General features: G+C 39.8%; 2 protein-coding genes and 1 long non-coding RNA gene across 19 annotated transcripts in view; 1 reads left to right on the top strand and 2 right to left on the bottom strand.

Moving 5' to 3' along the window:
• Positions 1 to 6,724, bottom strand: part of ECT2L (epithelial cell transforming 2 like) — a 79,214-nt gene extending 72,490 nt beyond the window's left edge. For all 11 annotated transcript variants that reach the window (XR_015133256.1, XR_015133259.1, XR_015133262.1 and 8 more), the window contains exons 1-2: positions 6,624 to 6,724; positions 1,746 to 1,837 (exon numbers count right to left, since the gene is read on the bottom strand). The gene's annotated coding sequence lies outside the window, so the exon portion shown is untranslated. The remainder of the gene's footprint in view (positions 1 to 1,745; positions 1,838 to 6,623) is intronic.
• Positions 1 to 27,939, top strand: part of LOC147366220 (uncharacterized) — a 122,378-nt gene that overhangs the window by 55,434 nt on the left and 39,005 nt on the right. For 3 of the 6 annotated variants that reach the window (XR_015133263.1, XR_015133264.1, XR_015133265.1), the window contains exons 3-4: positions 5,034 to 5,144; positions 6,189 to 7,316. This is a non-coding gene — a long non-coding RNA (uncharacterized LOC147366220). Of the gene's footprint in view, positions 1 to 5,033; positions 5,429 to 6,188; positions 7,317 to 27,939 lie in introns of those variants that run through there. The other 3 variants (XR_015133268.1, XR_015133267.1, XR_015133266.1) reach the window with 3 other exon arrangements.
• On the bottom strand, positions 10,952 to 26,604 carry CCDC28A (coiled-coil domain containing 28A). 2 transcript variants are annotated; one of them, XM_086318083.1, is made up of 6 exons: positions 26,453 to 26,604; positions 22,310 to 22,509; positions 18,990 to 19,153; positions 17,966 to 18,120; positions 16,900 to 16,922; positions 10,952 to 11,520 (listed from the first exon to the last, which is right to left on the bottom strand). In XM_086318083.1, exons 2-6 carry the CDS (start codon positions 22,465 to 22,467, stop codon positions 11,466 to 11,468), a joined length of 555 nt encoding a protein of 184 aa, XP_086174209.1. In that variant the 5' UTR covers positions 22,468 to 22,509; positions 26,453 to 26,604; the 3' UTR covers positions 10,952 to 11,465. The 2 variants fall into 2 exon arrangements, with proteins under 2 accessions (XP_086174209.1, XP_086174210.1); XM_086318084.1 differs by lacking the exon at positions 22,310 to 22,509.

Raw genomic sequence — 27,939 nt, 5'->3', positions numbered from 1 at the left:
CAACTAAGAATTCACATGTACCAACTAAGAATATGCAAGCCACAACTAGAGTGAAGATCTTGGGTGCTGCAACCAAAACCCAGTGCAACCAAAAAATAAATAAACATATTTTTTTAAAAAAAAGCATTTATTCTGTCATAGTTTCCATGAGTCAGGGGTCAAGCATGGCTGGCTTAACTAGGTTCTCTGGTTCAGGATCTCTCACAACCCAAGTGTCAGCAGGGGCTTTTGTCATCGCAAAGCTGAACTGTGGAAGGAGCCACTTCCAAGCTTGGTAGAGGGCTGTCAGCAAGATTCAGTTCCTCACAGACTGTTGGAACAAGAGTTCCTTGTATGTTGGAGGCTCCCCTTCCAGCTGGGTTTTCCATAGCTTAGCTCACAAAATGGTAAGCAAGCTAGAGGGTAAAAGAGGGCAGGCAAGATGGAAGCCAGAGTCTGTGACAAAATCCCAGAACTAATCTCAGAAGTAATACACCATCACTTTTGATTAGTCAGAGCAGGGGTCAGTAAACATGGTCAGCAGGGCGTATTTGGCCTACAGCCTATTTTTGTAGTTTTATTGGAAGACAGCTAATCACATTTATTTACATATCAGCTCTGGCGGCTTTTGTAGTATAACAACAGAATTGAGTATTTGGGAAAGAAACGATGTGGCCCGCAGAGCTAAAAATATTTACTACCAGGCCTTTACAGAAAAAGTTTAGCAACACCTGCATTAGAAACAATTCTAGCTCACACTTGAGGGGAGGAGTTTCACAAGGACAGGAATACCAGGAGGCTGGGGTTGTAGGGAGTCATTTTAGAAGCTGCCTATTACATAGTGCCTGCCAACAGGTAGAAAGTGTGAGTTGCTCAGTCATGTCTGACTTTCACAACCCCATGGACTGTAACCCACTAGGTTCTTCTGTCCATGGAATTCTCCAGGCAAGAATACTGGAGTGGGTTGCTCTTTCTGACTCCAGGGGATCTTCCCAACCCAGGGATCGAACCCACGTCCCTTATGTCTTCTGCATTGGCAAGCGGGTTCTTTACAACTACCACCACCTGGGAAGCCTGCCAACTGTTAGGGACTTGATAAGTACTTGCTGAGTGAGTAAATGAGTAATTCTACCACATCTACCAATTTTCTAAAAGTTGCTAACCAAGAAAAAGCCCAATTCCTTCACTGATTATTAGCGTCTGACAATTGCATTCCAGTCTATCTTAGTTTGCCGATTCCTAGAATGTCGATGTTCACTCTTGTCATCTCCTGTTTGACCACTTCCAATTTACCTTGACTCATGGACCTAACATTCCAGGTTCCTACGCAATATTGCTCTTGACAGCATCGGACCTTGCTTCTATCACCAGTCACATCCACAACTGGGTGTTGTTTTTGCCTTGATTCAATCCCTTCATTCTTTCTGGAGTTATTTCTCTACTGTCTCCAGTAGCATACTGGGCACCTGGGGAGTTCATCTTTTAGTGTCCTATCTTTTTGCCTTTTCATACTGTTCATGGGGTTCTCAAGGCAAGAATAATGAAGTGGTTTGCCATTCCCTTCTCAGTGAACCACATTCTGTCGGACCTCTCCACCATGACCTGTCCATCTTGGGTGGCACCACACGGCATGGCTTAGTTTCATTTTGTTAGACAAGGCTGTGGTCCGTGTGATCAGATTGGCTAGTTGTCTGATTGTGGTTTCACTCTGTCTGCCCTCTGATGCCCTCTCTCAGTGCCTACCGTCTTACTTGGGTTTCTCTTACCTTGGACGTGGTGTATCTTTTCACGCTGCTCCAGCAAAGTGCAGCCACTGCCCCTGACCTTGGGCACAGGGTAGCTCCTCTTGGAGGGATCCCTTAGAAGAAATGGAGTAGCCATCATAGTCAACAAAAGAGTCTGAAATGCAGTACTTGGATGCAATCTCAAAAATGACAGAATGATATCTGTTTGTTTCCAAGTCAAACCATTCAATATCATGGTAATCCAAGTCTATGCCCTGACCAGAAACGCTGAAGAAGCTGAACAGTTCTATGAAGACTACAAGACTTTCTAGAACTAACACCCAAAAAAGATGTCCTTTTCATTATAGGGGACTGGAATGCAAAAGTAGGAAGTCAAGAAACACCTTGAGAAACAGGCAAATTTGGCCTTGGAGTACAGAATGAAGCAGGGCAAAGGCTAATAGAGTTTTGCTAAGAGAACACATCAGTCATTGCAAACACCCTCTTCCAACAACACAAGAGAAGACTCTACACATGGACATCACCAGATGGCCGAAATCAGATTGATTATATTCTTTGCAGCCAAAGATGGAAAAGCTCTATACAGTCAGCAAATACAAGACTGGGAGCTGACTGTGGCTCAGATCATGAACTCCTTATTGCCAAATTCAGACTGAAATTGAAGAAAGTGGAGAAAACCACTAGACCATTCAGGTATGACCTAAATCAAATCCCTTATGACTATACAGTGGAAGTGAGAAATAGATTTAAAGGACTAGATCTGATAGACAGAGTGCCTAATGAACTATGGATGGAGGTTCGTGACATTGTACAGGAGACAGGAATCAAGACCATCCTCAAGAAAAAGAAATGCAAAAAAGCAAAATGGTTGTCTGAGGAGGCCTTACAAATAGCTGTGAAAAGATGAGAAGTGAAAAGCAAAGGAGAAAAGGAAAGATATACCCATTTGAATGCAGAGTTCCAAAGAATAGCAAGGAGAGATAAGAAAGCCTTCCTCAGTGATCAATGGAAAGAAAGAGAGGAAAACAATAGAATGGGAAAGACTAGAGATCTCTTCAAGAAAATCAGATACCAAGGGAACATTTCATGCAAAGATGGGCTCGATAAAGGACAGAAATGGTAGGGACCTAACAGAAGCAGAAGATATTAAGAACAGGTGGCAAGAATACACAGAACTGTACAGAAAAGATCTTCACGACCCAGATAATCATGATGGTGTGATCACTCAACTAGAGCCAGACATCCTGGAATGTAAAGTCAAGTGGGCCTTAGGAAGCATCACTATGAACAAAGCTAGTGGAGGTGATGGAATTTCAGCTGAGTTATTTCAAATCCTGAAAGACGATGCTGTGAAAGTGCTGTACTTCAATATGCCAGCAAATTTGGAAAACTCAGCAGTGGCCACAGGACTGGAAAAGGTCAGTTTTCATTCCGATCCCAAAGAAAGGCAATGCCAACGAATGCTCAAACTACCACACAATTGCACTCATCTCACATGCTAGCAAAGTAACGCTCAAAATTCTCCAAGCCAGGCTTCAGCAATATGTGAACCGTGAATTTCCCAATGTTCAAGCTGGTTTTAGAAAAGGGAGAGGAACCAGAGATCAAATTGCCAACATCCTCTGGATCATGGAAAAAGAAAGAGAGTTCCAGAAAAACATCTATTTCTGCTTTATTGACTATGCCAAAGCCTTTGACTGTGTGGATCACAATAAACTGTGGAAGATTCTGAAAGAGATGGGAATACCAGACCACCTGACCTGCCTCCTGAGAAATATGTATGCAGGTCAGGAAGCAACAGTTAGAACTAGACATGGAACAACAGACTGGTTCCAAATAGGAAAAGGAGTACGTCAAGGCTGTATATTGTCACCCTGCTTATTTAACTTATATGCAGAGTACATCATGAGAAATGCTGGGCTGGAGGAAACACAAACTGGAATCAAGACTGCCAGGAGAAATATCAATAACCTCAGATATGCAGACACCACCACCCTTATGGCAGAAAGTGAAGAAATAAAGAGCCTCTTGATGAAAGTGAAAAAGGAGAGCAAAAAAGTTGGCTTAAAGCTCAACATTCAGAAAGTGAAGATCATGGCATCCGGTCCCATCACTTCGTGGGAAATAGATGGGGAAACAGTGGAAACAGTGTCAGACTTTATTTTTCTGGGCTCCAAAATCACTGCAGATGGTGATTGCAGCCATGAAATTAAAAGATGCTTACTTCTTGGAATGAAAGTTATGACCAACCTAGATAGCATATTCAAAAGCAGAGACATTGTCAACAAAGGTCCGTCTAGTCAAGGCTATGATTTTTCCAGTGGTCATGTATCGATGTGAGAGTTGGACCATAAAGAAAGCTGAGCACTGAAGAATTGATGCTTTTGAACTGTGGTGTTGGAGAAGACTCTTGAGAGTCCCTTGGACTGCAAGGAGATCCAACCAGTCTATCCTAAAGGAGATCAGTCCTGAATATTCATTGGAAGGACTGATGCTGAAGCTGAAACTCCAATACTTTGGCCACCTAATGCGAAGAGCTGACTCATTTGAAAAGATCCTGATGCTGGGAAAGATTGAGGGCTGGAGAAGGGGACGACAGAGGATGAGATGGCTGGATGGCATCACCGACTCGATGGACCTGGGTTTGGGTGGACTCCGGGAGTTGGTGATGGACAGGAGGCCTGGCGTGCTGTGATTCATGGGGTCCCAAAGAGTCGGACAGGACTGAGTGACTGAACTGAGTCTGTACCTCTTCTTGTGTGTAACTGGATCCAACAAACATAATAAGTAACAAAACCAAAGTGGGGAGGGGAACATGTCATAAATACTGTATTTACTATCCTTTTTTTGAACAGCTACTCTGGCACGGTGCTAGTCACTCTTTCCTACACATAAGCTCATATATTTCTCATATTCACCTTGAGAGTTTGATTACAGACAAGAAGAACAGGGTAAAGAAAATCATCTATGGACACACAGGCAGTAATTGGCTATCAAATTTAAAGATTATACTGGATTTTTCCTAATATGTGAGTGTAACTTTAATTTGATATATGACCACTATGGGTTAATTTGGAAACATACTTTCTATTCCGTGACTGACTATTCTTTATAACTGACATATCTATTAGAAACTTAGCAATTGACACTGGTACCTCCATGCTTAGTGAAAGAAAAGGGGGTGATTCATATGATAATCAAAGTCAGACTAAAGGGTGAAAGGGCTGGACAATCACCAGTCCATACAGAGAGCTATAAATCATCACTGGGCTAAATCAGAACCATGTTGTCTTAACTATGTTTCCACAGGTGACTGGTTACACAGTTGGAGGAATGTAAATTACTCTGGTTCTGCTCCACAGGACAAGACACTGACTTGGAGTGGAAACTGGAAACAAAACATTGTTCCCTGGCACAGAGGTACCTACATTTGAGTACTTTGTCAATTCACACTGCAAGTTGTACAATGACTCATTTATTATCTAAATTTTGATTCTTTAAATATGCCTCCTCTTGGGTTGTATGGTTCTAAAGACTGCAAAAAGAACAGGTGTAGAGAAAGAGTGTGATTCATGAAAAAATAGAAATGAAAGATAATTCTAGTTAAATGTCCAATATGCAGGGCATGTAAAAACAAGACACTTGAATGTCAACTTGTATATAATTTTTATTAAATGCACAAATAAATGATGAAAATAACAGCATGTTTTGAGGAAATCTGCCCTATTAATAGCATAGAAGGGGATAGGAAATACCATACTTGTGAGCCAAAACTGCTGCTGCTCAGTGGCTTCAGTAGTGTCCTATGCTTTTCGACCCTATAGACTGCAGCCTGCCAGGCTCCTCTGTCCATGGGATCCTCCAGCAAGAATACTGGAGTGAGTTGCCATGGACTCCCCTCCAGGGGATCTTCCCAACTCAGGGATTAAACCCACGTCTCTTGAGTTGCAGGCAGATTCTTTACCCCTGAGCCACCGGGGAAACCCATGAGCCCAAACTGGACATATTCAAATGATGAATTTGCTCACTGATAGAGAAGTTTACAGTTATAAACATTAAAATTATAACAAGCGACTGTACTATTTAAATTCATTTGAGGAAAAAAAAAAAAAAACAATTATTGTTGTTCTAAAACTTTCACGTCTCAAGCCTTACTTTCTTTCATGGAAATAATGGTTTTTGGAGCACGATTTTTGAGGTTCTTATGGTGCACAAAGGTCAAGATGGGCTTGAAAACAATTACACGGGTTGAGCTGCACTTGAATACAAGCGATGTCTGGATATTCTGTTCTGGTATATGGCAAGATTTATTAATAAGTACAGCATAAGTATTTTTAAAAGGATAAATATTAAGTACCATGATTTGATCCTATTGACCTATTTACGAATATAATCTTATTCATCAAATCTCAGCATATTAACTTTTCAAAACTATGCAGTTCTAACCATGAACTGTACTCGCAGGTTCTTTGTGTTTCTCCTTTGCTACCCCACGCCCACCCCTTCCACTCTCCACATTTCCGACTCCGCGGAAGGAAGAGGGCGAGAACTAGCCAACGAAGGGTAGGAGTCGTTGTGAGTGAGTTCAGAATCCTACGAAAATCAGTGTTTTCCGAAGTGCTAAAGAACGTGACTTCATCTCTACCCCCAAATGCGTGCTCTGCAGAAGCTAAGAGTTTACTGACAACGGCCCAGTTCAAACCTGACCCTAGGCAGGGATAGTTTCATTCCTCCCAAGCGCCACTTCTGGGCGCTGGTTCCCCAAGGCCACGGAAGGGGAGCCCAGAGAGGGCGCAGCTTAGGGTCTTCCCGAGGCTGCATCGGGAACTTAACCGCCCAGGCGCTGAACCCCGACGGCCCCAAGCAAAAGCTATGCGGCCCGGAAGGCAAGGGCTTTACCTCCAGGCGGTGGCGCAAAGACCCGGCCTCTGGCGGTTGCCTCCTCTTTGGATCGCGTGGAGGGGCGAGAGCAGGACGCCGGCCGCAGCCCGGGGAAGGGGCGGGGGCCGGCAGCGCGCCGTTTCCATAGAGTCCCAACAACACGGCCCCGCCCCGTCCCGCAGGCGGCCCGGCAGCACCGGTATCGGGACCGGGTGGCCAGCTGTCCCTGCTGGGGAACTAGAAGCCGGGCGAACAACACCCCCATCATCAGGGCTGCACCGGATTCTGGCCAGGTCGGCGATCCTGCTCCTTTGTCACTCTCCAGGGAATTTGTGACAGGATCCCAGGAATCGCTATAGTCCTAGAAGCCCCTGAAGACGAAGAGCAGAGGAGCCAAACCCCAACAGGAGACTTGGATATTGAACCCATGTTTGCTTGGTCTCCAAGAAAGTCAGTAACTTTAAGGCTGTGTGATACAAACGGTGGGATTTCTTAATCTTCAGCAAATCGTCCGATTATTTTAATACCTATTGCCAATTTTCACATTATACAAGAGATACGAAAGCCTGAACAATATCCTTCTTGATAAATTTTTATTGATTCTGGTCAAAATGCCTTTAAGTATTTATTGTGAAGCTTTTTTTTTTAATATGTAGATGAACAGTTACCACCAAGGAAAGATGTTCACATGAAAACTATGTTAGAAAACTATATGAATTGTGCCACCTAATTTTTGTAATTTTTCGAGTCCCCTGGTGGCTCAGATGGTAGAGAATCTGCCTGCCATCTGGGAGACCTGAGTTGGCTCCCTGGGTCGGGAAGATCCCAGGGAGAAGGGAATGGCTACCCACTCCAGTATTCTTCCCTGGAGAATTTCACTGACAGAGAAGTCTGACAGGCTACAGTCCATGGGATCGCAAAGAGTCGGATACTACTGGGGGACTACATTTTCTTTCACTTTAATTTTTGTAAATAAATGTTTAAGAACTCTGGAAGTGTGTGCTACTGCTGCTGCTGCTAAGTCGCTTCAGTCGTGTTCGACTCTGTGCGACCCGATAGACGGCAGCCCACCAGGCTCCCCCGTCCCTGGGATTCTCCAGGCAAGAACACTGGAGTGGGTTGCCATTTCCTTCCCCTATGCAGGAAAGTGAAAGTGAAGAGTGAAAGTGAAGTCGCTCAGTCGTTCCTGACTCGCAGCGACCCCATGGACCGCAGCCCACCAAGCTCCTCCGTCCATGGGATTTTCCAGGCAAGAGTACTGGAGTGGGTTGCCATTGCCTTCTCCGGGAAGTATGTGAACAAATGTTAAATGGTTTGCTCTGGTAGTACTTTAAAAAAATCCAATTTTAAGTAAAAATTTTCTACAGTAAACATGTGTGTTAAGTCGCTTCAGTTGTGTCTGACTCTATGAGACCCTATGGACTGTAGCCCACCAGGCTCCTCAGTCCAAGGGATTCTCCAGGCAAGGATACTGAAGTGGGTTACCATTTCCTTCTCCAGCCGCCAAGAGATTGAACCTTTGTCTCTTGCATCTCCTGCTTCTCTAGGACCGCCTGCATTGGCAACCCAGGTTCTTTACCACTAGCGCCACCTGGGAAAGTAAATACTAACATCTGTATAATAAATTTTATTATAATTAGGTTTTGTTCTAATCCAAGTACCTCATGTTTTTTTCCTGTTGTCTTTTAACATGTTTAAGTTGTGTGAAAGGATACAAATTAGATAAACTAAAAATCTGTCACCTGAGACCCACATGGAGTTCCTTGACACAAAGGACCAATGAACCAACTGAACAAACAAGGTCAATCTACTGCTCTGTCACTAAGCCACAGGAAACAGCTTTTTCTTTACTCTGTCTCAGGACTCATCCAAGAAAAACATGTCAAATGACAGAGTTTCCTTTTGCTCTGTCAGACCTAGGATGCTCTTGCCCCTGGAATCCCTATCCACTAATCCCAACAGAAAAGTTTTGAAGGTTGCATTTAATGCTCTGGTGACTTTCTCATTTTTAAAAGGGGTATTAAAAAGCTGATTAGATAAACTGACCAAAATTCTTTCAACTCAGAATGCCAAAATTTACTGAAATTGAGATTTTTTAAAAATAGTGTCCAGTGGGTCCCTGCCCTCCCCCATCTCCATTTAGGTGCTTGTTTCTGTGGCCTGGAGACTAGGTGGAAGAAGCATGGGCCTATTTTACAAGGTGAAGGCAAGTGAGCTACAAGTGAATAAACAAAATGTGGCATATCAATACAATAGAACATGATTCAGCCAGGAAAAGAAGTATTGATACATGCTACAGCATGGATGAAACTTGAAATCTTGAAAACATTATAGGAGTTAAAGAAACCAGTCACAAAAGCTGTGTATGGTATAATTCCATTGATAGAAAATGTCCAGAATTGGCAAATCCATGGAAACAAAAAGTAGATTACTGTTGCCAAGTGCTGAAGGGTTTGGGAGATAGGGAGTGACTGCTAATGAGTTTCTTTCTGAGGTGACGAAAATGTTCTAGCTAGAATTAAATCATGGTGATGGATGCACAACTCTGAATCTACTAAAAACCACTGAATTATACACTTTAAAAAGGGAAAATTTTTATGGCATATGAATTATTTCAATCAGTTCAGTTCAGTCACTCAGTTGTGTCCAACTCTTTGTGACCCTATGAACCACAACACACCAGGCCTCCCTGTCCATCACCAACTCCTGGAGTCCACCCAAACCCATGTCTGTCGAGTCGGTAATGCCATCCAACCATCTCATCCTGTCTTCCCCTTCTCCTCCTGCCCTCAATCTTTCCCAGCATCAGGGTCTTTTCAAATGAGTCAGTTCTTCGCATCAGGTGGCCAAAGTATTGGAGTTTCAGCTTCAACATCAGTCCTTCCAATGAACACTCAGGACTGATCTCCTTTAGGATGGACTGGTTGGATCTCCTTGCAGTCCAAGGGACTCTCAAGAGTCTTCTCCAACACCACAGTTCAAAAGCATCAATTCTTCAGTGCTTAGCTTTCTTTATAGTCCAACTCTCACATCCATATATGACCACTGAAAAAACCATAGCCTTGACAGACATTTGTTGGCAATGTAATGTCTCTGCTTTTTAATATGCTGTCTAGGTTGGTCATAACTTTCCTTCTAAGGAGTAACCATCTTTTAATTTCATGGCTGCAGTCACCACCTGCAGTGATTTTGGAGCCCAGAAAAATAAAGTCAGCCACTGTGTCTACTGTTTCCCCATCTATTTCCCATGAAGTGATGGGACCTGGAGACTAGGATCTTAGTTTTCTTAATGTTGAGCTTTAAGTTTTCTGAATGATCTTAGTTTTCTGAATGTTGAGCTTTAAGCCAACTTTTTCACTCTCCTCTTTCACTTTCATCAAGAGGCTCTTTAGGTCTTCTTCACTTTCTGCCATAAGGGTGGTGGTGTCTGCATATCTGAGGTTATTGATATTTCTCCTGGCAATCTTGATTCGAGTTTGTGCTTCCTCCAGCCCAGCATTTCTCATGATGTACTCTGCATATAAGTTAAATAAGCAGAGTGACAATATACAGCCTTGATGTACTCCTTTTCCTATTTGGAACCAGTCTGTTGTTCCATGTCCAGTTCTAACTGTTGCTTCCTGACCTGCATACAGGTTTCTCAAGAGGCAGGTCAGGTGGTCTGGTATTCCCATCTCTTTCAGAATCTTCCACAGTTTATTGTGATCCACACAGTCAGAGGCTTTGGCATAGTCAATAAAGCAGAAATAGATGTTTTTCTGGAACTCTCTTGCTTTTTCGATGATCCAGTGGATGCTGGCAATTTGATCTCTGGTTCCTCTCCCTTTTCTAAAACCAACTTGAGTATGGCAAAACCAATACAGTATTGTAAAGTAAAAAATAATAATAATAAAAAAATAATAAATAAAACCAGCTTGAACATCTGGAAGTTCACGGTTCACATATTGTTTAAAAGCTAATGTTAATATTAATAAGTACTGACTGCTGAACATTACTGGTGTCAACTATTGTGCTAAAGATCTTATATGTACATGTTTTACTTCCTCAGTACAGCCATTACAAGCTGGTTATTAACCACATTTTTCTAGGTTAAAAAAAACACAAACTGAGTAAACACACATGAACCTAAAGCTAAGGGGCAGAATGGAGATTCAAACCAAGGTCTAAGTAAGATCAAAGCCTAGGCTCTTTTTCACTATATCAATATTTAAATGTGCACAAGGTACAAGGTTTGCAAGAAAGGTACAGAACCTCAATTTTCTAAATACAGTTTACCCTTTGAGGATTGAGCCAGCCCTTGTATTCCCAGACTGAAGACTGTAAGTTTATCTAAAACAGAGAGACTGTTTTTAATTTAAAACAATCACTTTATTAAAAATAGCAAATTTCACAAATATTCATTCAACATTTTGTTGTCACTGGCCACTGGAAAACACACCAGGTGTGTGTACTGATTGTCTAATGTAAACTGAAGCTGGGCTGCCACAAAAAGCCTGTGCATCATCAACTTATCAACAGTGGAATAAGTCTGATGAGCTCAGGAAGGATAAATCCTTCAGCCCCATCAACATTTAGCACAGTGCATTTCAAGTATAAACCCGTAAGGCAACAATATTAAGCATAGCAGCAAAAGCTCTGTATCACATTTCCTGATTAAGCCTTCAACAAGGCCTAGACCTCCAGTTAGGTGAATTATGGCAAGTCAAGTTTACTAAAAGCAGCATGTGAAAGCAATCACTGTATTTGCACTTTAATTACTTTAATTCCTTATTGTGGAAGATGATTCTGCTACTGGATTCAGCTGGAAAAGTAAATAGTGCTGCTTTTCTTCAAACCACGAGACAGCAACTGAATTTTATTTTAGCTGGTGGAAGTATTTGGAACATCTTGTGCATCTGCCAAATGGAGTTTTTGTCTGAAGTCATCAGTTAAGAACATTTTCATTCTCTAATGAGTACTTCTTTTACATTTCTGGAAATTACATTCAAGAGCTAAGAGACAGAGGTATTAGAAAAAGAAATATGTTTAAAGAGAAAGTGCCTATGCTGTTATTGAGAAACTTGGATGTGGTAAGACGGTCTTTAAATGTAGTGAAGTATTTTACTATGTCTAGAATTTGAAGACTTAAAGTCACTGATTCAAGACTGTGTTCCTGGTTCTAACAGAGTACAAAATGACTTTAATGCAGCAAGAATCATCTTCATGGTAAATATGAAAATATGAAAACTTACTGGATTAACAAAATTCACTTGAGAAGACAACACCACTTTATGATCCTTGGGAAGATAATTTCTTTTTGAAAGTCCAAAAGAATAAAATACAAGAAAATCATCATAGTTCTAAAACCTTTCCTATAATCCTCTGAACTATTCTTCAAGAAGACTGGAAATAGGATAGAATTCCTGCAAAGTTTATTCCCTATCCTTCTAATCACTGCCTTTCATTTTCCTCTTTCACCTATATGATCCACTTACCACCTGTTTTTCAAGACCCAGTTCAAACAATGATCTAGATATACCGGGGACAACTAAATGCTAGCAATACATGTGTAGCAGATGTTTGCAAAAAATGTACAGACATGAGCTCTGCTGTCAAAGATATTCTCGTTCGGTTGGAAGCTTGAAATTTAACACATATAAGATGAAACAAGGCAGAATGCTAGTCTGAGGTACAAACAAAATGCTTTATGAATGTGGTCAGCTTGAGTGTTATTTGATAAGGAGAAAGGGTAGGCCAGAGTAACTCTAGGTAGAAAGTACAACCTGAACAAAGGCATTAAGGTGAGAATAAATTTGAGCATCCAGAGAATCAACTTGATGGGAATGAAAAATAATGAAAAACATAACAGGACGAATATGTTGCGATCAAATTATTGAGAGCCTTTAAAAAGTCTGACACAGTGAAAAACTTGGTAAGAAACAGGAATGGCAAGATAAAAGTGATGTTTTAGGAAGAATAACTTAGTGGCAATGTCTAAAGTCTACAGCGGTACTGTCCAGCAGAAATATAATGAAAGCAACAGATACAGTTTTAAAATATACTTATTTATACTAATAATTAGAAAATTATCATTTCACGAGTAATCTTTATAAAAACATTAAGATACTTTACATTCTTCTTTTCAGTCTAAATCTTTGAAAGTAGGTGTGCACATTATACTTATAGCATATTTCAATCCATATTGGACACAATTCATGTGCTCAGTAGATAACCTGGCTAGTGGTTGTCATATTCAACAGTGCAACTCTAGAGTTTCCAGAGAACAGAAATTTGAAATATTATAGAATCAGGTGATGAGGGTAGAGAATGAAAGAATATAAAACAGAACTGATAATGCCTGACAACTAACTGTAATTAAGAGAGAGCAAGTAATTTCATGTCCCTGTCCAGTTAAATGGCAGACAGTGCCATGACTGATTAGCAATATCTGCTATAGTAATAGAAAGGATTTTTAAATAATCTTGAACATTAAAAAAATAGGGGCACTGATAACAGGGCTATGTTTGACCACTCATCATCATTCTTAGCAGGCAGAGACTTTTCTACTTGTTCTGTCAGGGACTGTAGCCTTTTCTAAGGCTCTCTAAATAACTAATAAAAATTATTCAATCCTATCTATTGCTCAGCAGATAATAAACTGCTCTTTCTTCTGTATGTAGATTCCAGAAAACACTGCTCACAGATATCCAGGGATATATTTCAATTACCTAAAATCTTTGGGAAGATATTTTAATTATTTTTTTCATAATATATATGGGGGAAAGAAATATATAAAAATTGTTTTCTTCCCTCTCCTTCTCTCTTTTCCAAAGCCCAATACCCTGTAGATTAGAAACCAGTTTTTCTATGTCATGTCCAAATCCCAATACTTTTTTTTCAAATGTGTCCTAAGTTTAGCTTAACAACTGGAACCTAATATAAAGGATAAAAAGAACACTGCATTGCACCCACCTTCCCCTATTTAATGCCCCAAAATAGTTGAATGTACCTCATTCTGGTGCTCCTAAAAGTTGTAACAATGAAACATCATTTCACACCTCACTTTGAGAACCATCTCTAATGGGTGACCCATACTTAAGACTAACCAACTTCTGTCTCCCCCATTCAGCTCGGCCTCATACTCAAAAGCAGAGACATTACTTTGCCAACAAAGGTTTGTCTAGTCAAGGCTATGGTTTTTCCTGTGGTCATGTATGGATGTGAGAGTTGGACTGTGAAGAAGGCTGAGCGCGAAGAATTGATGCTTTTGAACTGTGGTGTTGGAGAAGACTCTTGAGAGTCCCTTGGACTGCAAGGAGATCCAACCAGTCCATTCTGAAGGAGATCAGCCCTGGGATTTCTTTGGAAGGAATGATGCTAAAGCTGAAACTCCAGTACTTTGGCCACCTGATGCAAAGAGTTGACTCATTGGAAAAGACTCTGAAGCTGGGAGGGATTGGGGGCAAGAGGAGAAGGGGATGACAGAGGATGAGATGGCTGGATGGCATCACTGACTCGATGGACATGAGTCTGAGTGAACTCCAGGAGTTGGAGATGGACAGGGAGGCCTGGCGTGCTGCGATTCATGGGGTCGCAAAGAGTCAGACACAACTGAGCGACTGATCTGATCTGATCTGAAGGGGTGACCAGTCACTTTAAGGTAGAAGTAGTATGCATTCTGCCAATGAGACCCACTGGTTTTGAGTCTTTAACTGTAGTTGTCTCTCTCTGGTTTTGTCATTCATGAGTTGGGCTCAGGGTTACCCAAATGTCCAAGTGTACATGCTCAGGGAGGCACTCAGATGTCCAAGACGATCTGCTTATTTAACTTATATGCAGAGTACATCATGTGAAATACCAGGCTGCATGAATCACAAGCTGCAATCAAGACTTCTGGGAGAAATATCAACAACCTCAGATATGTAGATGATACCACTCCAATGGCAGAAAGCAAAGAGGAACTAAAGAACCTCTTGATGAGGGTGAAAGAGGAGAGTGAAAAAGGTGGCTTGAAACTCATCCAAAAAACTAAGATCACGGCATCTGGTCCCTTCACTTCATGGAAAACAGATGGGGAAAAAAGTAGAAAGAGTGATAGATTTTACCTTTTTGGGCTGCAAAATCACTGAGGACAGTGACTGCAGCCATGAAATTAAAAGAAGGAAGGAAAGCTATGACAAACCTTAGACAGTATATTAAAAAGCAGAGCCATCATTTTGCCTACCAAGGTCCGTATAGTCAAAGCTATGGTTTTCCTAGTAGCCATGTACAGATGTGATAGTTGGACCATAAGGAAGGATGAGCACTGAAGAATTCATGCTTTTGAATTGTGGTGCTGGAGAAGACTCTTGAGAGTTCCTTGGACAGCAAGGAGATCAAACCAGTTAATCCTAAAGGAAATCAATCCTGAATATTAATTGGAAGGACTGATGCTGAAGCTGAAGCTCCAATACTTTGGCCACCTGATTTGAAGAGTCAACTCATTAAAAAGACCCTAATGCTGGGAAAGATTGAAGACAGGAGGAGAAGGGGACAACAGAGGATAAGAATGTGGGACTGCATCACTGACTCAATGGACATGAGTTTGAGCAAACTCTGAGAGATAGCAAAGGACAAGGAAGCCTGGCATGCTGCAGTCCATGGGATTGCAAAGAGTCTGACATGACTTAGTGACTGAACAAAAACAACTGATTATAGAGAGGAAAATTAGGAGGGGGAAGTATGATTACAGAGAGAACATTTATTAATGATGAGGAAACTAAGGTTGCCAGGCTTTGCTCAAGTTTACGGCTGCTTACCAAGATCTGAAACCAGGCAATCCAAAGCCCATGTTCTTGTACTCTACCACCATGCCTTGTTTAAATGTGGGGGTTGAACTGAGGAAGTTGGTGAGACAAATAAGTCTAAATATTTAACAAAAACTCAGATAAGAGGATAGGAATTATGTGTCATAAGCATATAAGAAAGAATATAAAGCACAGAATATGAAGCTTAAAACAAATATAAAAGGGACTTCCCTGGTGGTCCAGTGGCTAAAACTCCACACTTCCAACGCAGGGACCTGGGTTCAATCCCTGGTCAGGAAACTAGATCCCACATGTTGCAACTAAGACCCAGGGCAGCCAAATAAATAAATAGATAAAAATATTTTTATAAAAAGAATATAAAAAAAGAACTAGGAACTATCCCTTGAGAAACACCTCCTAATTAACTCATATCTTACCGCTGTATTAAAGTCTTTCTTGACAATGATATCTCACATCCATATCTCCCTACAGTTTATGTGGCTTCTTAAAAGTGTATTTTCTTCATCTGTAAAATGAAGGGTAGAACCACCTACTTTCATGGGGAGGACCAAATGAGATAATGCATGTAAAATGCTTCATATAATACTTGGCGAATAATAGGTATTCAATAAAGGTTAGATATTAGTTACTACTACTGGATTTATATATATATCTTCCTATTTCTTCATTGTTGTTATTGTACAATTTAGCAGTTAGAAATAGTATATTTTATAGCAATAATAGCAAAATATTTTTAAAATATATAGTCTATAACATATAGTTTGGAAATTTTCATATACACATCATTACATGTAGCAATTATCTCAAATTACAGAGGACACTCTAAGATGTTAAACAATCTACCAAAATTTACATTAGCAAAATGTGGAATCAAATTTTGAAAATCAAATCTCTTGACTCTATAACCAGTATCCTTACCAGTATCTCATTATTTGGTTCAAAGAGATGCCTTACTTCTAAAATTATTCTATATAGACGGGATCATTTTTTTTTATTCTTACATACCTCATATTGTGCCTACCACTACATTCAAAAATACATTTTAAAAAGTTCTTGAAATAAATGCTCTAAATTGGAATGTCAAAACATGAATATTTTACATGTGCCTGGGTGATTTCCTTTAAGTTAACCCCATAATACACCTTTTTTAATGCATCTAATTCTAATATTAAATTTAGTGTAGTCTATTATGTCCACCATCCAAATTCCATTTACCTTAAGAATCTAAGATTCAAAATAATGTATATGGCAACTAGGCTAATTCTTAATTCTTTTGATTAAAATATTTAAAATTTTGTTTTAAAATTCTAAAAACAACACAAAGTAAGGCACAAATGAGAGAAAAACAAATTTTAAGCATACAAAACAATTAGGAAATTCCATTTAGAAACCAAAAGGAAAAAGAAATGGCCCCAGTAAATAATAGTAGGTTTCTTCACTTGATTAGTACTATTCACCAAAAATTACAATCTATAAACTTTTCACTGCTGATACTAAGCAAAGGATACATGGAAGAATTCAATTCTTCTAGCTGTAAACACAAAGCAACAAATTTAATTTTCATTTTTATAACATAAATATCATAAGTAGATAACTGTTAATCAGATATTAAATAAATTATTTCTCATTTAAACTTTCTTTAAATAAAAAAGCAAAGTATTAAAGAACTTTCCAAAACTTTTTAGACTGAGAAAATCACTTAAAATAATAATAAAGTAGCTTTAGTATTTATGAAATAAGAATATGAGAAAAGAGTTAAAACCATATGATAAAAAAAGAAGCTTTATAAGTATTCTTAAAACCATTCTTAACTATAATCATCTCTGATAGGTTTTTAAAGAAAAAAGTTGCCATTTTAATGATCAAAATCTTTAAAAACTTTATGGATTACAAAAAGATTTCACATGATACTCAGCTTTTAGTAGCAAGTAGAATTAACCATCCCTATTTTACAGAGAGAAAAATCTGAGTTACAAAAACATTAAATTGCCTAAAGTTATACAGTTCTATGGAGACCCTGGACTAAATTACAATAAACACCAAATGTATATGCAACTACCACCTGAGTAATTAATGCGAAATGTATTAATCATGCCAGGATCTTTTGAGATACTTTTATATCTTAAGATCCTTTATATATGTAAAGAAGCAAATATTTTTACTTTTAGATTTGCCAGCATCTCAGAAAATATGCTTAGATGTAAATAGAATTTCCTTTGAATAAATTTTCTTTAAAAAACAGTATACGTTACACTAAGTGAAAGAATCCAGACATATATAGTCACATATTTTATAATTTCCATTTATACGAAATGTGCGGAGTAGGCAAATCTATAGAGACAGAAGATAAATTGGTGGTTGCTGTGGGACGGGGAGAGGGGAGAATGGAGAGGTATAGGCTTTCTTTCTGGAGTGATGAAAATGTTCTGAAATTAGATGTGGTGATATCTGTACAACTTTGTAAGTATACTAAAAATCACTGAACTTATACTTTAAAATGATTAAAATGGTGAATTTTATCTCAATACAAATTTTGACTATAAAAAGATTAAAAAAAAAGAGGACAGTACTCACATCAGACAGAAGCCTCTCCAGATTAGAGTCACTGGCTGCTTTTCTCTTATCCTCGGGAAGTTCCTCTAACTCCCCATAGAGCTCCAAGTTCAAGCGAGCTAATTTCTCCTGCATTCCCCGAACATGTTCCATCTGTTCAATGGAACATTCATTTCCTGGGGGAACATTCCAGAACATTAATAAAGATTAGGATAGGTTAAACTAACTGTCTTGAGGAAAAACTTCTAAAGTCTAGGTACATAAGATAAATCAGTTTTCTTTCTTTTGTAAATTACATTGTAATGACTGCATATTTTCTGCGTAAAATTATAAATCAAATCCCTGATCAAGAAAACAACAACAATCTAAAACATGATCAGGCATTAAAAAATTATATAGAAAAAAATTTTTTAAATATAAGAATGCTTTTAGCTTTGAATAAATTTCCTTTGAATAAATTTTCTTTAAAAAACAGTATACGTTACACTAAGTGAAAGAATCCAGACATATTAATATCATATATAGGAGTGTTAATACCATCTAATTCATGTCCTAGTTGACAAATGCCATTAGAATTAAGTAACCCAGCATTTTATAATAATCTGAGTGAAATTAACAGTCTTATAAGAACTTCAGCCATGAAATTCTTGAAAATCAGGACTCGTGAGCAAGAAATAAGTTTAGGCTTCAAAGAAAAATAATCGAGTGTTTCCAAATTGAAAACACTAAATCTAAAATATTTTAATTGACAAAGAATGTCCCTATTGTTTGTTACACTTTCAAGAGACTTAATCCATCAACAGCAATCCTACTTTAACATTTCAACTAATCAACCCTTGTTAAAAAAAATCTTTTCTCCTGAAATTTTAAAAGGCAAATTATATCCCATGACAAAGGAAATCTAGGATAATTGCATTTTATGCCTCTGGACTTTTCTAATAAAAAAAAACCTGACACTTTAAAAAAAGGAATGACAAATACATGCAGAAAATATGATGCAAACATCTTGAGAAGGAAAAGAGTGGACAGAAACACTGTGGATCACCGAATGCTTGGAGTTTGCCAGAGTGGAAGTCGTTTAACAGGCTGAGCAGGCCCCTCTCCATTTCTTGGACGTCGGAGACGTCGGTAAGGAAGGAGTGCTGGATCGGGGCTGCCTGGGCGCCTCTCCCTTCTCCACCCGGAGGTCTGGCCTTTTCCTTTGTCACTCTGTTAAAAGGAGACAATGAAAAAATCAACTGCATGTGATTATCTTTAAAAAGAGATCATTCTATTTTTTCAGGTTGTTCTACATTCAGCAAAATTAGTGAGTTAAATGGATTTTTCCATAAAAACAAGACATAAGGATAAAAGCAATACAAAATAAAACCAGTCATTTCAAGGCAGAAACCAGAAGAACAGGCTGTGAAAATCTCAAACAAATGTAAACTAGAACTACTAAGATATATAAAAAGTTTGAGTAATACATCTTCATGCTCAGCCTCTCAGTCGTGTCTGACTCTTTGCAACCCATGGACTGTAGCCTGCCAGGCTCTTCTGTCCTTGAAATTCTCCAGGGAAGAATACTGGAGTGGGTTGCCAGAAATTCTTTTCCTCCAGTATGCTAATTCTTTAGATATGCAAATAAATAAATAAATAACTGAAAAGAGAATTAGTAAGTCTTCTTACTAGCCTAAGTTTCATATTTCATTTCTCAGGAAACATTCTGCTTTCTCATCTAAACCTTATCCCAGTTGTTCCCCGAACTATGGGTTGTCCAGTAGCAGTTATGGGGCCCCCACTCTGTAGCTGACTTGGTGCCAGATACTGAGTACATGAACATGCACAGGACATCAGTTATTGTACTGAAGCGTGCCCAGTCTAAGGAGAAAGACAGACATAAATTCACAATCATGATGTTATGGAGTGCTAAAGTCTGTTATCACCCTTGACTCCTCCAGCTTCCTATGGTTCCCATGTGCAGGCAGGAAGTCCTGTTGATTATATCCATAAAGCTCTCTATAAGCTCTCTGGTTCTTTCCTTCTCCACTGCTACTGTTCTTTATTTGAACGAGTCCAACAGCTTCCCAACTGGTCTCCCTGCCTCTGTGTATTGTCTGAGTCCCGCTTCCTTGCCCACAGAGCAGTCAAGTCAATTTTTAAAAAGTAAAATCAGATCATATAATTGACTTAATTCAAACCCTTCAGTAGTCCAATAACCTTCAGGAATCCTATTCTCTCTTGTTCTATCAATGCTCCAGACATTCTGAATTTCTTTTGCTTCCTAGAAATCCATTCTCTCATCTACTTTCAGCTAATCCTTTGCCTACATTAGCATCCTTCCCTGCCCCGCCACTGCCATTTTTGCCAGGCTACTTCCCACGCATCCTTTAAATGTGATTTCCTCAGGAAGGCCCTTTCAGAACCCTTAGTAGAGATTGATTCTTATTATACATGTCTAGCATATCCCAGGCTCCCAAACACTTGAGTGATGGTGCTACACACATTGAGATATGGGAACAAAGAGAAAAAACAGTTCATTCAGCCTAGGGACAGCAGAAGAAACTTCCTAAAGGTGGTATGTGAATGAAGGCTCAAAGACTAACTGGGAACAGGGGTTACTTTTATAACCCCAACACATACTACAGATCCTGAAGTACACATATACTGAGTACTCAATTAGTTTCTGCATAATGTTGTGTGGAGACATCTTCCCCACAGCTGTACTCACTACAGTTTGGGTCAGATGAATAGGGTGGGCTGTGGGTTGTAGGGGGAAGGTGGCAAGACAAACTAATTCTCTTGAAATCAATTTAGAACACATGGGCTGTTGACAGTAGGTCAGTAACAGTTCTTCACAAAGCAAGATTTGTAATTTTATATGTATATGATATTAGACTGCTACTCTAGTGCTGTCTAAGACCTGTACCATCCCTATTACCTGTGAGCTTACTAGAATTGCTTATCTGAAGCCCCATCCCAGACTGACTGATTCAGAAACTACATTTTATGTAGTTTATGATCCCCAGGAGATTCATACCCACATTAAAATCTGAGATAAACTACTACAGAATATAAGGTCTTGGTGTAGCAAATTGTTTTTTTTTTTTTCAAACTGGAAGCTTTATCCAAATAACTGTCAGTTCATCATTTAATAACCCTCTCAAAAAAGAAAATATAAATCTGTCCCTTCCTACTTCAAGTTTTTTGATCATGTCATGCTGTTTCACTTTATTTTAAAATAATTCAATTAAAAAGTACCCACTGAAATTATACTTTGTGCCAATGCCACTCTAAATACTGTCTGGCACATAAGCCCCAGGCCTCAGGAAGCCTACATTCTAGAATGGCGTATAGGAATAAAAGTACCAGGTAGAAAATGACAATGAGCTACAAATAAAGTGATGCAAAAATTTGGAAAAAGGAGTAATCTCCTTACAAATCTCTTGGCCCTCTTTTTCCACCAACCATAACCATATTCAAAATCTGACTCCAAATTAAACTCCTCCAGGAGGAAAACTCCTTTCCAGTAGGACAACGTACTTAAAAGAAGCCCTTATAACTCCTGTTGTTTTTCATTTAGTCCTTATTGGAATGTTCTTTTCCAAGTGTCTTTGGTTATGTCTCTTCGGCTTCCTCAAAAAGAATGTAAGATCACCACCAAGACAGCCCTCTTGTCTTTTGTGTAAATCTAGCGGCTACAAAGTGTCACAGCGTTACTTCCTTAACTGATTCTCATGATGAACTTGCAACTGGAACTTTATGTAATCATAACTATCTAAAGGATGGAGGTTACAAAGTGCTTTTCCTCTAAAGATATTATCTTGCTTTCCAAATATCTAACACTACAAAATACATATATGCAGCAGTAATACATAACACATTCAAACTTGTCCCATTTCCTTTCAAGTTTTAAGACAAACGATGTTCACCAAATGTTAATAGTGATTACTTCCAGGTGGTGGAATTTTAGTGTTCTTCTGTTCTTTGAATTTTTCCTGTGTTTAAATATTTACAATAAATACAAATCATTTCTATTAAAACAATGAATTTATTATTATTAAAAAAAAAAACTAAAGCACAAATATTCAGTTTAAAAAACCACCACCACATACCTCTTTTCCATTTCTGGCTAACTCATCAACTTTGTCTACAAGTTCTCTTGCTCTGTATATTTTAATATGAGACAAAGAGCCTTAAAGCCAATCATTCATTCTGCATTTTTTAATCTCTGTACACTGTAACCTTCATAAAATTTTTTCTAAATCACATATAGTATGTGCCTCAAAAGTCAAACCAAGATAAAAAAAATGTTATAAGACTGAGTGGATTTAGTATTTCCTTTAATAGCATTTTGCTATAATAATGTAAAAGAGAAGAATTCACCTTTTTAACTTTGGTCGCTGTGAAGTTGACTGGGATGCAGGATTTGAAAACCCCGTGCTTTTACTAACTGGAATGGCATTTTTTTTGGTATTAACAACCTGAGTAGAGTGGGCACTAAAGGACTTAGGACTTCTCCTCTTCACTTTGCGCTCCTCCATTGTTTTAAGTTCCTTACTGCACCCAGGCCAGCTTCTTATGACCTAAGGAAATACAGCAGATTTATACACATATGCTGTAAGATGCCAAAATGAAAGGGGTTCAAAGACCCACTTTATGGGTTGAAAGATGATCAAGAATTTCAGAGGTCATTAAAGAAAGTTAGAACAAGGATCCTTGAGCTTAATTTACTGTACGAAATACACAGAAGCCCTAACCAAAACTGCCTGTTAGACAAGAAATTTTGTTCATCATTTTACTAATTCATCCCATAAATATTTACTCTCTTCCACATGTCAGACACTATGTTGGGCATTGGTGAGACAGTTCTGAGCAACACAAAGTCCTTGCCCTCAAAAAACCTATATCGTTATAGAAAGGGTATGACACCTAAACACCAAACAAATCATTCAGCCTGACTCAAGCCTTAGGTAGTCTTTAGGTTTCCCTTCTAAAATGTATCCTTTGAAAAAAGAACTAGATTTAAACAGATGTATAACTGACATCAGTTCAGTTCAGTCGCTCAGTCGTGTCCAACTCTTTGCAACCCCATGAATCACAGCACGCCAGGCCTCCCTGTCCATCACCAACTCCTGGAGTTCACTTAAACTCATGTCCATCGAGTCAGTGATGCCATCCAGCCATCTCATCCTCTGTAGTCCCCTTCTCCTCCTGCCCACAATCCCTCCCAGCTGACATAGGTACCTGCATTTTAACTAGCAACCAGAAACCTTATTTCAACTATCACATAGAAATTCAGTTTCTCCCAAGACATAATACTGATTCTGGTTCCTTGACAAAAACTGTTCTGTAAAGTTAAACTTGTTCCATGACTATTTTGAATTTACTTTCTCTATTTCCAAGGAAACATGAAATTTTATTATATACATTTAGTTTTGCCAATATAAAAAAAGTTCAGTTCAGTTGCTCAGTTGTGTCCAACTCTTTGTGACCCCATGGACTGCAGAACACCAGGCTTCCCTGTCCATCACCAACTCCCAGAGCTTGCTCAAACTCATGTACATCGAGTCAGTGATGCCATCCAACCATCTCATCCTCTGTCATCCCCTTCTCCTCCTGCCTTCAATCCTTCCCAGCATCAGGGTCTTTTCAAATGAGTCAGTCCTTTGCATCAGGTGGCCAAGGTTCCAACTTCAGCATCAGTTTTTCCAATGAATATTCAGGACTGATTTCCTTTAGGATTGACTGGTTTGATCTTCTTGCAGTCCAAGGGACTCTCAAGGGTCTTCTCCAACACCACAGTTCAAAAGCATCAATTCTTTGGCACTCAGCTTTCTTCATAGTCCAACTCTCACATCCATTCATGACTACTGGAAAAACCATAGGTCAGTTTGACTAGACGGACCTTTGTTGGCAAAGTAATGTCTCTGCTTTTTCATATGCTGTCTAGGTTGATCATTGGAGAAGGCAATGGCACTTCACTCCAGTACTCTTGCCTGGACAATCCCATGGATGGAGGAGCCTGGTAGGCTGCAGTCTATGGGGTTGCTAAGAGTAGGACATGACTGAGCGACTTCACTTTCACTTTTCACTTTCATTCATTGGAGCAGGAAATGGCAACCCACTCCAGTGTTCTTGCCTGGAGAATCCCAGGGTTGGGGGAGCCTGGTGGGCTGCCATCTCTGGGGTTGCACACAGTCAGACATGACTGAAGCGACTTAGCAGCAGCAGGAGCAGATTGATCATAGCTTTTCTTCCAAGGAGCAAGCGTCTTTTAATTTCGTGGCTGCAGTCTGTCACTGTTTTCACTGTTTCACCATCTATTTGCCATGAAATGATGGGACCGGATGCCATGATCTTAGTTTTTTGAATGTTGAGTTTTAAGCCAACTTTTGCACTCTCCTCTTTCACTTTCATCAAGAGGCTCTTCAGTTTTTCTTTGCTTTCTGCCATAAGGGTGGTGTCATCTGCATATCTGAGGTTACTGATATTTTCCCGGCAATCTTGATTCCAACTTGTGCTCCATCCAGCCTGGCATTTCACATGATGTACTCTGCATGTAAGTTAAATAAGCAGGGTGACAATATACAGCCTTGACATACTCCTTTCCCAATTTGGAACCAGTCTGTTCCATGTCTAGTTCTAACTGTTGCTTCTTGACCTGCATATAGATTTCTCAGGAGGCAGGTCAGGTTGTCTGATATTCCCATCTCTTTAAGAATTTTCCACAGTTTGTTGTGATCCACATAGTTAAAGGCTTTGGCATAGTCAATAAAGCAGATGTAGATGTTTTTCTGGAATTCTCTTGCTTTTTCAATGATCCAATGGATGCTGGCAATTTGATCTTTGGTTCCTCTGCCTTTTCTAAATCTAACTTGAACATCTGAAAGTTCATGGTTCACGTACTTCCAAGAAAGGCAATCCCAAAGAAAGGCAATGCCAAAGAATTTTCATTTAAAAAGTTACACTATGAAATTACAGTCGGTTTTTCCAGAGAGAATATATATGAAAGAAAAAGTTGCTCAGTCGTGTCCAACTCTTTGTGACCCCATGGACTCATGTAATTGTCTAGGCCAGAATTGCGAAGTGGGTAGCCTTTCCCTTCCCTTCTCCAGGGGATATTCCCAATCCAGTGATCGAACCCAGGTCTCCCACACTGCAGGCGGATTATTTACCAGCTGGGCCACAAGGGAATTTACCCAGTACTATCCCTTAATTTTATGTATTAACCAGCTTTATTTTCTTAACAGCCACCTATCTAAAAACATCCTTCTACATTTCCTTTTTACTTATGCATAAATTCAACTCTTCCTAATTATACTGTTTCATGTATCATAAGATGAGAAATTTATATGATTACTTGTCTCATCGGATGGCAAAAAGCCTTAGCAGCATTAGGTCTTGACTGTGCTGTGCTGAATTTAATCATTCTATGACCATTCAATGGAGAAGGAAATGGCAACCCACTCCAGTATTCTTGCTTGGAAAATCCCATGGAGAGAGGAGCCTGGTGGGCTATGGTCTATGGGGTCACAAAAGAGTCTTCTGACACCATTTAGCAACTAAACAACAATGACCTTTCAAAAAGCCTCAAATACATTGATATCACTCCTAAAGTAATTACTTGAGAATTTTAATGAAAACAACTTTTATGTGTGTGTGCTACTAGCACTGTTATTAAACTACTGAATTCAGTTTATTCGGCTGACTCTAGACAATCATAACTGGAGCTAAACTGCCAAAGAACCAAAGGCTGTAAAGGAAAGGCTGTACTGCCCAGTCTGTCACTGCAGAGAACAAACTGCTTAAATCTTGGTTAACAGTTTTTTCCTTTAAGAAGCATTCTCAGTTACAGAACAGACCTTCTGGAGTTGGTTAGGCATGCAACACAAATTAAATTATAACAATTAAAAAATAACAACACAGAAGATGGGATATCAGTTCTTCAGAGGCAAGGATCTTATACATTTATGCTACACATAAACACGCTGGTTTTTTAATTTAATGACGCTTATATACAGTTGGTGATACAAGACGAAAAAAAAAAAAAAGAAAAGAAAACTAGGAAGTAAAGCAACGCAAATAAACCAAGAGTGGTCTAAACTAAGATGTTCTGAGGGGGAAGGGCTCGAAAATTACCCATGTTGGGAAGTAACATCACTACTACAGGAACACCGAAATTCCTCCTGTATATCAAGCAGCAAGGAACCTTTCAGAAAAGACCTTCACAGAATACAGCTCGTAGTCTTTTGAGAGCCAGGAACTCACAGCCTCCAAGAAAGACCACTAAGAGTCTCTTTAGACTTCACCTCATTTCCCTTGCCCAGGAGTTGGTGATGGACAGGGAGGCCTGGCGTGCTGCAATTCATGGGGTCGCGAAGAGTCGGACACGACTGAGCGACTGAACTGAACTGAATCAGCCGTCACGGAGACCCTTCACCGCCCAGAATACAGTAGTGGCCAGAGAGAGTGATGGGAGGGGCCTAGAAGGGACACTGCGGAGGTGCCTTTGTTTCCACTTCGTACCTGAGGAGAAAGGGGATCGTGGTTCTCTTCACCCTGCAAAGACCCCGGGGCCTCTGAAGCCACCGCCGCAGCCGCCGATGCTACCGCTGCAGCTCGAGCCGGGCTCACATCCCGGACCCTGCGCCTCCACAGTGCTCTTTGTTTACGGAAGTGATGTAGGAGGCAGAGCCTCCGTGCCCTGGGCGGGCGCCCCGCCTCTTCCTGTACCACCTGTGCGGCTCCCTTCTACGGCCCTGGCATCACATTGCTTCCCTTATCCTGTCTTCAACTGTAAGTTCGACAAGCATGGAAAGGAAGACACACAGATGGGCTTTTATTTTGGGCTCAATGACCCAGAAGCGGGGAGGATAAGGAAGGTAGGCGTGAAGGCAAGAACCGGAAATATACCTTTTCCGGAAGCTGCCCGGCTCCCTCCGTGAGTGTAATCTCCCACGCACTACAATTCCCAGCAAGCTGTTCGAACGAGCTTAGAGGCGGAACCAGATTGTCGCCATAGCAACTCTTCTGGATTGTTTCTGAAACATCACCAGGATAAAGCAAAGTAAATCAGTTTTGGTTGGAAGGCAGCGTGAAAAACCGTGATTCTGTTTAGCGACCCTGATGCTGAGCCCTTAAATGAAATTCTATTACTGGTACTATAAATAGCTACTGTCATTTGACACGTTAACTGTAAACCTCACTAAAGTCTATAAGGTAGGTGTTAGAATCTGCGTTTTAAAATGAAGAATATGACACTGAAAAGGGCTGATAAATCCACGTCTCTCTTTCGCCAAGGCTGTTCGTCTCTACACATACCGCCTCTGGAGAAGGAATTGAGAACTGGGAGAGATCGAACTCTCCTAAGTGAGGGGCGAATCCCTGTTTCATTCCCTAGTCTGGATAGCCTTCTCCGTGGGTGGGGATGGGGATGGGGAGATTTTAGATTCATAAACGGTTAGACTGAAGAGATGAGAGAGCAGCACGTACTTCTCCAGCACTGCTAGTGACGAAACTATATCTGGCATCATATCCATGCCAGATACGCAAAGCAAAGATAAACGCAGTTATCCTGGTTTTACATGAATACTATTATATTTTGTATATTGATCTACAACTTGACTTGTCACCCACTTGTATGTTTTTGAGATCTTTTTACATGAATATAGATGGCTAGATTTCATTTGTCTTAATTGTACTGTATTCTATCAAATAGGCTTGCTCCAAATTATTTGAGAATTCCCATAATGATGGGTGTTTATGTTGTTTCCCATTTTTTGCTGTTACAAGCAATGCTGTAGAGTGTGATCTTCTCAATATCTGTTCTCAATATCTCAGCTTATCTCTGAATTGTCTTATCTGTATGAGCAGAGCTTATAAACAGGTTTAATTTTGAGCTATGTCAACCCATCTATTATTTGTCATCCCAATAATAAATGGGAAGATCTGACCACACTAGATCTGCACCGTAGCCTGGCAACAGTAGTAGTCAAGAGCAGCTGATTCTTTAG

This window comes from Bos grunniens, chromosome 9 (genome assembly GCF_055505025.1).
Source record: "Bos grunniens cultivar Pamir isolate PY7600 chromosome 9, Bosgru_T2T1.0, whole genome shotgun sequence".
NCBI classification, from domain to species: Eukaryota; Metazoa; Chordata; class Mammalia; order Artiodactyla; family Bovidae; genus Bos; species Bos grunniens.
This window is presented reverse-complemented; position numbering and strand designations above follow the sequence as displayed.